Raw genomic sequence first — 12,163 nt, 5'->3', positions numbered from 1 at the left:
ATTCTTTCAAAATTTAATTGAATTTGTTATTAAAATTGGGGAGTTCTACACAACATAGCAATTTTTCACAACTGTTTGAAAACATTTTTTTCCCCTTCTGGCAAGCATTCAAAGTAGCAGATGAAGGTCTGATTTTGGTGAGAACTTGACCCTAACTGATTAATTCAATTCCACACCCACTACGATGTCTCGAGTCACGGAAAGGATTATTTGAAACTTTGGGGGTTCCACTGTAAAACCTCATAAACAGATACATTAAAAAAAAATTGACAACAAAGTTTGAGTGCAGAGATTTTCCAATTCCACCGAGATTATTCTAGTCCATATTTCAAATCCTGTTCATTTTAAGATGTCACGTAATTGTCTCCGAGGCTGCAGAAATTCCCGTTTAGCAGCATATTATAAATAATGTCTTTGTGGACAGGTGAATACATCCTGTGCTGTAAAACTTGAAATTCATGGCTGTTCGAGGCAGTCACGAGAGGTGATATGAGCTGTCAACAGATTCAAACAAGGTTAAAAACCATTACGTTGCCGAAAAGCCTCCGGCATCTAACTTGTCATGCTAACAGCCATGAGAGATTAGAACACCTCACTGCAGATACGTAGTCGGCCATACTGGCTGATTTAACGACTTTTTTTTTTATACCATTCCAGTTATGAATGAAACACTGTTAGGTGTAGCTTCACAATTGTTTAGTCGATATGCATCCAGATTTCTACAAATGTTGTTGTTCCTAAACATCTAGTTTTTTTTAAAGAGGTGCAGTCTTCCGTGAGTGAAAAACACAAGAGTAATACAGCTGCATCCTGGGAATGTCCCTGAAGCTGTAAAACAATTTGGGGAGATTCCCAGAAGTCGGCAAGGGCAATTTCTCAATGTGTTAATCTACACATACAAGGCTGGAAAGAGATGACGAAAACGGCACGAATCTTGATCAAGTCCTTAAATTGACATTTTTTTTCCCATTTACATGCAACAATGACATCCAGATTTAGCACACCACACATTAAATAATATACTTTATTATGATCGTACATGACTCAGGATCATTGCAAAGTCATATTATTCATGAAATTCATTCGGGGATGCTTTTCTTGTAGCATTTTCTCTCCAGAGGACAAGGTGATTTGAAACTACAACTGCATCGTGATCCAGACTGTATGCTATATTGAGAATGGAGCCAGCAGATGCCAATAAAAAAAGTCAACACCGAAAGCAGTCTGGAGTTACACGGGCTGCTACGATATTGAATTTTGAGGGTTTTGTTTGGGTTAGTTGCACTTGCCTTCTATTTGTGTTTGTTGCCCTTGGAATACTATTACAAATCAATATCATATTGCCATCAATTATTTAGGACACTCGTTCTCTGATCAAGAATTCATTATTGCTGTCATCGTAAAGGAAGAAATGTGCGGGAGCAGTTGCTTTGGATAGTCATGTGAGTGAAATTACAATTAGGATGAATGAACTGAAACTCATGATGACTATTGTGTATACACGGCAGTAGATGTATGGGCGGGCGGTCCTCTGGAGAAAAACTGAAGCGATACAGTCATGTCTACTGAGAAACGTGGTGACAAACAAATTGGCTTAACATTAGAAAAATTGTCTTTTTACACATAAATACTGAATACAAAGGCAGAGGAGGAACGACCTTATTTTATGTCAGTAAAGCTTTTGACCATGCAACGTTCAGTACCTTAACAAAAAAACACAGCTCAGTCCGCCGGAGACGATATCAACTATTTACACACGATGACAAAAATAAAATAAAAATAACAACAGCTTACATACATACATCGTACAGCTTAAGTTGCACGTACCATTCGTCCAGCACATCAAGATGTGTTCAGGTAGCCTGAAGGGGAGAAAAGCAACTACTTCTAGAAGTCAACACTACGAGGTCAGAAGCATTTAAATACATCGTGGGAATACACACACACGTACAAATAATATACTCTGAATACATTTATATTATTATATACAAATCCATATTGGTTAAATACTGACTCATGTATTCTCATTTCATCACTGGATAACACAAAACATCCATAGTCTACTTTGGCAGCGGAGTTCTTTCACATTTAGCTGCGTCTCTTTCACCGTTTTGCCAGCGAGCTGAGAGAAGACGAAGCACGACCGATAAATAGTTTGCCATTCAGATATTATATATCTCAAGATGCGCAATCACGTCTTGTTACAGAGACTTGGATGCTGACACAATTGTTGGACCTCTACACAGTCACACCAAAATCAGGTGTGCTGAATTGTGCTCAATAATTAAAGACTCTCTCAGGATTTTATTTTAGTATGATTTCTTTTGGGGGGTGGGGGATGTCTGAAATAAATTTTTGTCTTTTTTTTTTTTTTCAATGAAGAGATTAGTGGCAGGGATTCGTTATCAAACAAGAGCTGCCTGGCCATACTACTTTGTTTCTCATGAGGCAATCATGAGTGTGATAGGAAGATAAGAATTCAGAGATGACGATGGTATTGGAAATACCTGAACATCTTCCCATCAAGCTCATGTTGAGAAAAAGATCTATTAACATACTGCCTCCAGTTGTCATGGAGAGATCACTTGTCATATAAAACATAGCTTTGGATTACAATTTTAGCAACACTGCTTCTGTTGTAGCAAATGTATCGTACTTTCCGCACTATAAGGCGCACCTAAAAGCATTCAATTTTCTCAAAAGCCGACAGTGTGCCCTATAATCCAATGCGTCTCGCTATATTTTCCCCATTGAGTTTGTTTCCCTGTTAGTGTTTCTATGCCATTTAGTGGTGATTATTAGCAAGAACCAATTGTAACCTAAAAGGGTTCTGCCCGACCCTAATTGACGTGCATTCGCCAACACACAGACAACTGTTTTGTGAGCTCTGTGCAACTATGATGAAACGAAGATAATACCAAAAGCAGAGTTAACTACCGACTTAACGAAGGAAGAAGGAGACAAGCAAGACTTCGAAGGATATTTTGCCCATGGGGATGTGAGCTCACGAGGTTTGTGTGCCTTTTCGTTATGTTTCATGACGATATTTGTGATCAGTTCTCATTGCGACCGCTGCAGCGGTTGTGAAGGCTCCATTTAAATAAAGCTGTATTGTATTCCCCTTAGCATAGCACCATCTAGTGGATGCATAGCGCAACCGCAGCCACTATTGTAGCGTCCATTCTATGCGCCTTATAACGCGGCGTGCCCAATACATGAAAACAGTTTTAAAACAGACCATTCATTGAAGGTGAGCTTTATAATCCGAAGCACCTTATTGTGTGGAAAATACGTTTTTTAAATGTCATCTGTACGAAACAATGTTTCCACCTAAGCTAAACCACATGACTGTAAAAATTGGTGGTATTGCAAAAACGCCATAGGGAACACTATTGTTCAGTTCCTACACTTTGTGCCAATTGTACACTACATGGGAATATATTTAGTACATACATAATTTATTATTATATGATGTATTCTGTATTCATTATTGTATATTGTATTATTGCATTATCATACAGTGTGATCTCTATTTAGCACACACACACACACGCACACGCACACGCACACGCACACACACACACACACACACACACACACACACACACACACACACACACACACACACACACACAGAGGAGTTCTAAACCAAAAGTGAATGAACTATAATGACAATTAGAACCACAAGTTGCTTTGCAAGTGCATTAGCGTGATACAGGTCGGAGTGTAAATTGCAGTGAAGCCTTGGTTGGAGAACAGAACACTCCTGTCATTGATGTTTGCTCAAAAAGGCAATAATACAAATGATGGTGTGTCATACATTCTGTACAACCCACTTAGGGATGCATTTGGGGGGAAATACGTTTATAACAAACGAATGGATACTGGCTTTGGTTGTTGAGATTTCATTCACTGATGTTTTTGACACCCTTAGTTTACGTAGGCAAGTGCAGTTTTCAAAGCATGGATCACTTCATGACTGGTAAGCTTCCCAACCATAAACCATAATCCTTTTCTGACCAATTCAAGGAACAGGCAAGAAGATTGCCTTACTAATACACGTCTTCAATGGGTAAAATGATGAGGCAGGGTTTTCTCTTCTGGTTATTGGTTTGTTCAGAACATTTTTTGAAAGAACCCAATTGCCAATTTTGGTTGGAAAGAACTACTTCATGAAAGTTGTGACGCTTCTTGAAATTCTTTCCTCGATGTGGAAGTGGCCCATGACAAATGTTGCTTCATAAGCCTTCCAGGAAAAATAAATGTGGGAGCACAGAGGTGTTTTCGTTTGAAACTAAGACATCTTATAAAATGGGAGGTGTGAGCTAAATCCTGTCAGCAACTGTGTATTGTACATTACTTTTGTGGAGTCAGACACCGAAATGCAAATTTGTACAGCAAACGTAGTGGAAAAGCATCCAAGTTTTCGTAGCATACAGAGGGGATGGAGGGTGTTTCAGAGTGGATTTTGCATGCGGTGAACCACCTTCACACAATTAAGGCACCTTTTAAACCCTTGAGGGGTCAATGGGTTCTTCTCATAAGAAGAAAAGCAACGAGGTGGAACATGAAACTGGAGCTGAAAGGGCAACACCAAGACGAAGAACACGGTGAGAAAACAAGAAACGCATGAAGGAATGTCTGTGGGAAAGAAGTGCCCTGTTAAATGTGATCATTTATAAAGATCTGTCCCAGTTCTGACGATGATGTCATGTCACGAACCTCAAATAGTTGAGATCTCTCCTCATGTGCTTGTGGGAGGAGTTAGTACCCGACGTTAAGTTTGTTCTTATTGAGTTCTCTTTCGAGGTTCCCTATTAGTGTGTCGATGCTCTCCTGAAGGTCTCTCAGGTTGACCCTGTTGCTCAGCACAGGGCTGATGTCCTGATGGATCTTCATGTAAGCCTGGTACGCGTGCTCCTTCTGCAGCCGCGGAGGCAAGATGTGCTCACACACACTTTCCTTCTCCTCCACTTCCTCCTCCGACCGGTGCCTGTTTCTGGAACTGTCGCTCTCGTCATGCTTTGCATCCTCCGCCAACACATCGTCTTTGTCTTTATCATCTGGCTGCTGCTGCTCCTCCACCGCCGCCGCCAACTCGCACAGAGCCTGCACCTGCTCAGCAGGACCTGGCAAAAGGCTCATAACCTCCTGCACGGTGGCTTCTGCATCCTCAGGCTTTTCAAGGCCCTCGTCTGCGTCTGTATCCTCCGAGGGCACATCGTCGTAGTCGGCCTCCTCTTTGCTGTGAGGGAGGAGAAGCATCTCGGAGGGGAAATAGCTATCGCCACAGCCGCTCCAGTCGCCCGCGTAGCGGTTGCTTGGGCTGTCCAGGCGTCCAAGTTTGGGTCGCAGAACACCCGCCATCTCCGCTTCAGTGAGGTTCAACACCTGTGGACGCTCTTTTCTCCGCCGTAGGGGAGGGGCCGTGAGTGAGTCAGGGCCTTCGGGGGAGGATGGCTGATTATGAGGGTCCACAACTGGAGAGGACGAAGAGAAAAAGTAGTTTTTAATCCATCAGGGAGGGAGCAATTCATGCAAATATGCACTCACCAGGCACAATTGTTGGACTTCTTAGGTAAATTTGGGGAATATACTAGGGTATTAAAAAAAAAAAAAAACCTCTGCAAATATATTAATGCTCTGTTGTGATTGACACGTTGGAAAAGACGCTGTCATTTTACGACGCTACTATGTTTATAATTGTGGCTGTAGTGCATACCTCAACTAACTTAATCAAAATGTCCTCATGATTTGGATTTGGCTTCTCATGATCATGAAAACATTGTAGTAAAAGAAAAAAACGCTTCACGTGCCAAACAGCGTGGTGGGTTTGCAAGTTCCGATGATGTGAAAGCATCCTGCATGTTGAATGTTATTCTGCCCTCCGTGAATGTGTGACACCCCACCCAACAAAGAGAATTAGCCACATTGTCTATTTAAACACAAGGCATGATTCATTTTACGAACATCACCTATGCTAACGCTAGCAGTCAATGTAAACGTCCATTGGCATGCTCATAGAGAATTTGCATCAGCTTCCAGAGTGATATTTCTTCAAATAATGAAAATACTCCAGAGGGTGGCTCCAGTGACCCGTGTCCGGGCAAGCGAAAACATGGATCAAAATTTTACTCAATGAGCCGTGCTTTGTCTGGTCATTCATCGAGGACCTGTTGGCCAGGGGTGACTCTAACAGGGACATAAAGCCCCAGACAATTTAGCTCCTCACATCATTGGGATGGCGGCCCGGCAGTCCAGTGGTTTGCACATCGACTTCGCAGTGCAGAGGTACCGGGTTCAATTCCAGCTCCGGCCTCCCTGTGTGGAGTTTGCATATTCTCCCCGTGCCTGCGTGGGTTTTCTCCGGGTACTCCGGTTTCCTCCCACATTCCAAAAACATGCATGACAGACTGATTGAACACTCTAAATTGTCCCTAGGTGTGAGTGTAGGCGTGCGTGGTTGTTCGTCTCTGTGTGCCCTGCGATTGGCTGGCAACCGATTCAGGGTGTCCCCCGCCTACTGCCCGAAGTCAGCTGGGATAGGCTCCAGCACCCCGCGCGACCTTCGTGAGGATAAAGCGGTTCGGAAGATGAATGGATGAATGAAGATCATTGGGGCATGCAAACCCCTCCACCACGGCAAGGTGGAATTAATTCAGAAACGAGGGTTATTATTATTATTTATTTTTTTGTTGCACTATCTGATATCTGATGTATCAAAAAGTCTAAAAATACACATTGGTGTTGGTACATAATTTAGGTTATTGTGACAACCCTACGACTTGGGTAATTGAAGACTAAATTGCTCTTCGGTGTGAATGCTTGTCTCACTATATGACTGGCGACCAATCCAGGATCCACCCTGCCTCTTGCCTAAAGTCAGCTGGGCTTTAGACTTAGCTCACCTGTGGCCATAACGATAGCAATAATAAAATCCAAATATGCACCCATCCATTTTCCGAACCGCTGTATCCTCACAAGGGTCGCGGGCGGTGCTGGAGCCTATCCCAGCTGTCTTCAGGCAGTAGGCGGAGGACACCCTGAACCGCTTGCCAGCCAATCACAGCGCACACAGAGACGAACAACCATCACTCACACTCACACTGAGGGACAATTTGAAGTGTTCAATCAGCCTGCCATGCATGTTTTTGGAATGTGGGAGGAAACCCGAGTACCCGGAGAAAACCCATACAAGAACATGCAAACTCCACACAGGGAGGCCGGAGCTGGAATTGAACCCGGTACTTTGCACTGTGAGGTCGATGTGCAAACCACCGGACCGCCTCATAATAAAATTCATAAATAAATAAAAATGACCCTCCCTACCCCAACTATGCTCATGAATGAAGAGAAAAGCGTAATTAAAAGTAAGCTTATGGATGTCTAAAACTAAAATAGACGATTATGCAGTACTGTATACAGCGACATGCAATGCTCATATGAACACATGCTGAAATCACACCACAGCACTCCATGACTAACACATTTCCACTGTTTGTTATGACTGCTGTGCTGACTATGCTTCAACTAAATGTCCTGATATCTGGTTAGATATTGCAAAAGAATCAAGTAACTGCTTCTCTACAAAAACAATCAGCGAACACTCCGGCACAAACCAGCGTGGTGTTGTTACCTGTCTGTCTTTGTCTACCTCTAATTGTTGCACCCGCTAGCCCTCCCACACTGGATTGGGGGGAAAAACATGACAAGTGTTAGGGCTTCAACATGTATAAAACATCCTAGCGATACCAAGTGCAAAAGCTGCATGCATGCCTTGTGGCTACCCTTTGGTGACATTGCACTTTCATTCAATCAATGAATTAGCTGAGTGATAAAATGGAGCTCCAAAGGCAATATGTCCTTGTGCACTTTCTGTGCCCGCTCTACAAAATCATCCACCTCTTTCTGTCATGTCTACTTATACAATGTGCTCCAGTCTCCTAACACAGTAAAATTGCTATTGATGCTGTTTACATTGACAATATGCGAAATCATTTTGCACGCGACCCCCGGCGCCTTTCCACATCCCGCAGGAAGGTGTGATCGGATGTCCTTGTAAGGCATGCAAACTGTCTAAGATTTGGTGGCTGAATAGATCGTAGAATAATTGTGAAACATGAGGCGAGTTTTCAGGAGCTAAGGTCGGGTCTGTAATGCTTTTAATTTGAGTGCAAGGATATAATGTCATCTTCTAGAAAAGGACAAAAAGGAGATGCTGCTCGGCTTTTAAACAAGTTGGAGTGAAAATGCTATCGGTTATATCTATATATCTATTAGTGTTATTAATTCTGCTAGGAGAAAGGTTCTTGGGAGCATTTTACCCCATATGGCTTCAATTTGCTGAGGGCACATCCACTCACTGGAGATGTTATCTGAACAATCTAATGGGATCCAATAAAAGCAAGCAGAAATTGTTGGGAGTCAGGGGGGGAATGCCCAAATGCATGTGACGCAAACTCATATATGATGCATGAATAATGTTTGACAAAACAATCATTTTTCAATCATAAAGTCAGCAACTGCTGGCATTAGGTTCTTTGGACTAGTCCACAGGTCGACTTTGCTGCTCCACAAACAGACGTGAGCAGTGTTACTTCCAGTTACAAGTTTCTTCCAAAATGCAATGTAATTCACATCACTGGTTACTTGCATTTAAAAGTAATTTTTCTAATCAATATTACCATCTATGTTGTGTGAAAATTTTACTTCTTACTTTTAAGTTGTTTCCTAGAAGTAAATCACAGTTTAATTGATTTCATGTTTTCAGCATTTTAAATGGAAAACAGAATTTGCATCCATAGCTGGTAAAGTTAACTTGTGGATCTTTAACGCAATAATGTGGGACAGGGGTCACCAACGTGATGCCCACGGGCAAACCCTCAAGTGCCACATGAGTAGTCCACAGGCCTGTTCTAAAAAGTAGCTCACCGGATGGGACATTGTGATTTTCATAATTCACAAACATTATATAAAGCTTATTAGCTGTGTTCAGCCCCCTGCTGCTTCTCCTCCTCAAACTGCCCCTAGTAGGCGGGGTACCCCAATAGGTAAATGTTCCTCTTTGAGGAAGACCAACTTGATAAACTGGCACTGGCCAGGGTGGTCCTCTTTGGCCGGAGGATGTCACCGGTTGTGGAAAATACCCTCTCCACAGCAGCGGAGCTTTGGTCTGGGGTGTCCGCTCACGCCTCCCTGTGCTCAGCTGCCACTTTCTAATGCAGTTCACATGGTTGGGTGACCAGTGGACCGTTTGAAGCGTTACAAGGCAATTTTTGTCCGAGTCAGTTGAAGTGAAATATTGGACGCTGAGAGGCATATAATACAGCCAGCTTTCTTAACCGGCTGGATTGAATTGTTTACAACTGTTGAAGTGTCAACTAAGGTAGCATTTAGCTGCTCACACAACCACCATTGGTCACCAGACTGATTGGCAAAGTGTAAACTCTGTTGGATGAAGGACGAGTGGTCCTCCTCTTGTCCGCTTGAAGCTAAGTTAAGTCACGCCCTTGCGCATACAAACACGGTGACCACAGACGAGACAAGCGGTACTACTCCCACTCGCTACTCAAACAGTGTTTCATAATCATTTTGGGCAGTGACAATGTCTGAGCACAACAAGAGCGCAAGCCGTCAAAATGAGGGCTTTGGTAGACTGTATCTAGTCGGTAGGTTTAGAATTCCGGGAGTCCTAGTTGCACTACTCCAGTTTTTATTTCAATTAATCATTAAAAAAAACATTCAAGCAATACCTTTTTCCTCAGGGTTTTGAAACTGTCGATGAAAGTTTCAGTGAGCTCCCTATGTGCACTGAATGGGTTGAAACAAGAGCAGGTAATAGCTCGCAGCAACATAGTGGAAAAAACAAAAAAGGATAAACAAGTTCATTTTTGAAACTGTGAAAATGGTTGAACTTGGTTGAAAATTTTGAATTATGAACTATGAACGGAACTAATTCATTTTAAAAAGAAATTTTAATTGGTTCGCTTAAAAATATATAAAGAACTTTCCCAACATTAATATTCCATTATTAATATTATGCTATTAATTATGACTGCTTTACATGGTTTTAAATGACAGTGGATTATTTTGCAAGCTAATCACCTCGACTCAATCAACGCGACATCATCACAGGAGCAGTTCCGGAAAGACTACATCCATCCATCCATTTTCTGATCCGCTTTATCCTCACAAGGGGGATGCTGGAGCCGATCCCAGCCGTCATCGGGCAGTTGGCGGGGGACACCCTGAGCCGGTTGCCAGCCAATCGCAGGGCACACAAAGACGAACAACCATTCGCGCTCACACTCACACCTAGGGACAATTTACAGTGTCCAATCAGCCTGTCATGCATGTTTTTGGAACGTGGGGGGAAATCGGAATACCTGGAGAAAGTCCACGCAGGCTTGGGGAGAATATGCAAATTGCACACAGGGAGGCCGTAGCCTGAATCAAACCCGGTACCTCTGCACTGTGAGGTCAACACGCTAACCACTGGACCAGCAGTTGTGAAATAAAACTAACTTCGCCTTATCTTTTCACACTCAGTGGCAGCTGGCGGACAATTGAGTAATGCTTGCCTCCGCTCCTGCTTTGTGATTTATCTCAACACCGGGGACAACGCCTCTTTCGTTTCATATAAAAACCCTGTGTGGGCAGTTTCATGTGTAAGGAGGCAACAGATGTGAGATGATTGCTATCAAATGACAGTGGCAGAGATGGGCCCTATTTTGCCGGTCTGCCCTCCGTCCGTGACCTGGTTACTCTTCCGTCATTGTCCTGCCTTCATTCAGAATTATTGCTTTTGATTGTATGATGTTCTCCTCGTCCAGTTTTACCATATTATTTGTCAAATGTATGGCTGATATTAAAGCAAAATAGACGATGGCGGATGGGCTGACATATCGCTTCAACCCGATTCAGAAATAACAAGAAAATGAATATTTATATTCATTTTATATTTCCAAAGTGTTCGTGGCTCCCATGGAATTTTCTATAAAACGATTCAAATGGCTCTTTAGTTGCCGACACTGGCGTAATATGTCCCTCCTCACTTAATGTACAGTGATGCAGCGTCTAAAGCCGTAATGTAGGACTCTAAACGTCACCTAATGTGTAAAAACTGCGCTCAATGGTCATCAAAATTTATGTTGACCTCTTTACTCATGCTCACATCAAGTATTAGGAATTTTGGGGTGTTTTCCTCTTCATAGAGGCGCTCACTACAAAGCTTATGTCACTTCACGAGAGAAACGCATCGTCCATAAAATACAAAAACGCATGACATGTCTTGCCACATTACACAATGCCACACTTTGAAAAAGGTGCAGGAGTGTGGCATGCAAACATTGGCGTATTCATCGCGTTTGCGCCTGGGTACCAAACCTTAATTTCAATAAGTCCGTGATTGCCTGTTTCAGATAAGACTGGCCATCAAAAAAATATAATTATATCACTGTTTCTTTATCTACAGAATGACCATCTCTGGATGGTAGATAACCTCAACATTCAGAGCTCTTTGTCGGGCTAAACCATGACAGTCATTTGCACAGGAGCGATTAAGACTGAAAAGAAAGAATTTTGAGTTGAGACAACAGGGAACGAGTGCCGTGAATAAAGCCATCTCTGCAGTGCCTCTCTGTCCCCCTGCTGTTCGTTTGGCGATCGGCTCCCATCATCACTGGCAATGGATGACAAGACAAGGCTATGGTGCGACATCCCCTCACGGATTTATACAGAAAAAGCAGTGCATCCCCTGCATCTCGCCAATATGTAACAAACTGGTTCTCAAAGGTGGCACTGCTGCGAAGTTAAGCTTTTCGGCGAGTTTGGCGCGTGTGACAACAAAAGACTGATAGAGGTTCTGGGACGCAACTGTGTAATGACCGTGATTTCCGGACTACAAACAGCACCGAATTAAAAGGTACAACAGCTAATCTTAGACATTAAAATTTACATATCTTAGCCGCTTTGGACTAATAGCTGTGGGTCTCACACATTATTACAGGACATGGCGTATGAATAAACCCAGTAGTAGACGCTCTCCCTAAAACAATAATGCCGAACACCGCTTCAGTTAAACAGCATCACAGAACCTTTCTAAGACATTTGTTGTCACGTGAGGCAAATTTGTAGATGATTTTAGACAGGAGTCGCAACGCAG

General features: G+C 42.7%; 1 protein-coding gene across 2 annotated transcripts in view; it reads right to left on the bottom strand.

Moving 5' to 3' along the window:
- Positions 1-1,010: 1,010 nt before the first annotated feature.
- The window catches only part of syde2 (synapse defective 1, Rho GTPase, homolog 2 (C. elegans)), a 52,051-nt gene continuing 40,898 nt past the window's right edge, over positions 1,011-12,163 (bottom strand). For both annotated transcript variants that reach the window (XM_086115236.1, XM_086115237.1), the window contains exon 8: positions 1,011-5,480. In XM_086115236.1, coding sequence (XP_085971362.1) covers positions 4,765-5,480 — 716 coding nt within the window. In that variant the 3' untranslated portion in view covers positions 1,011-4,764. The remainder of the gene's footprint in view (positions 5,481-12,163) is intronic.

This window comes from Hippocampus guttulatus, chromosome 7 (genome assembly GCF_054856545.1).
Source record: "Hippocampus guttulatus isolate MCC_2025c chromosome 7, RoL_Hgut_1.0, whole genome shotgun sequence".
NCBI classification, from domain to species: Eukaryota; Metazoa; Chordata; class Actinopteri; order Syngnathiformes; family Syngnathidae; genus Hippocampus; species Hippocampus guttulatus.
The sequence above is the reverse complement of the archived record's forward strand: the minus strand, read 5'-3'. Positions and strand labels throughout refer to the sequence as shown.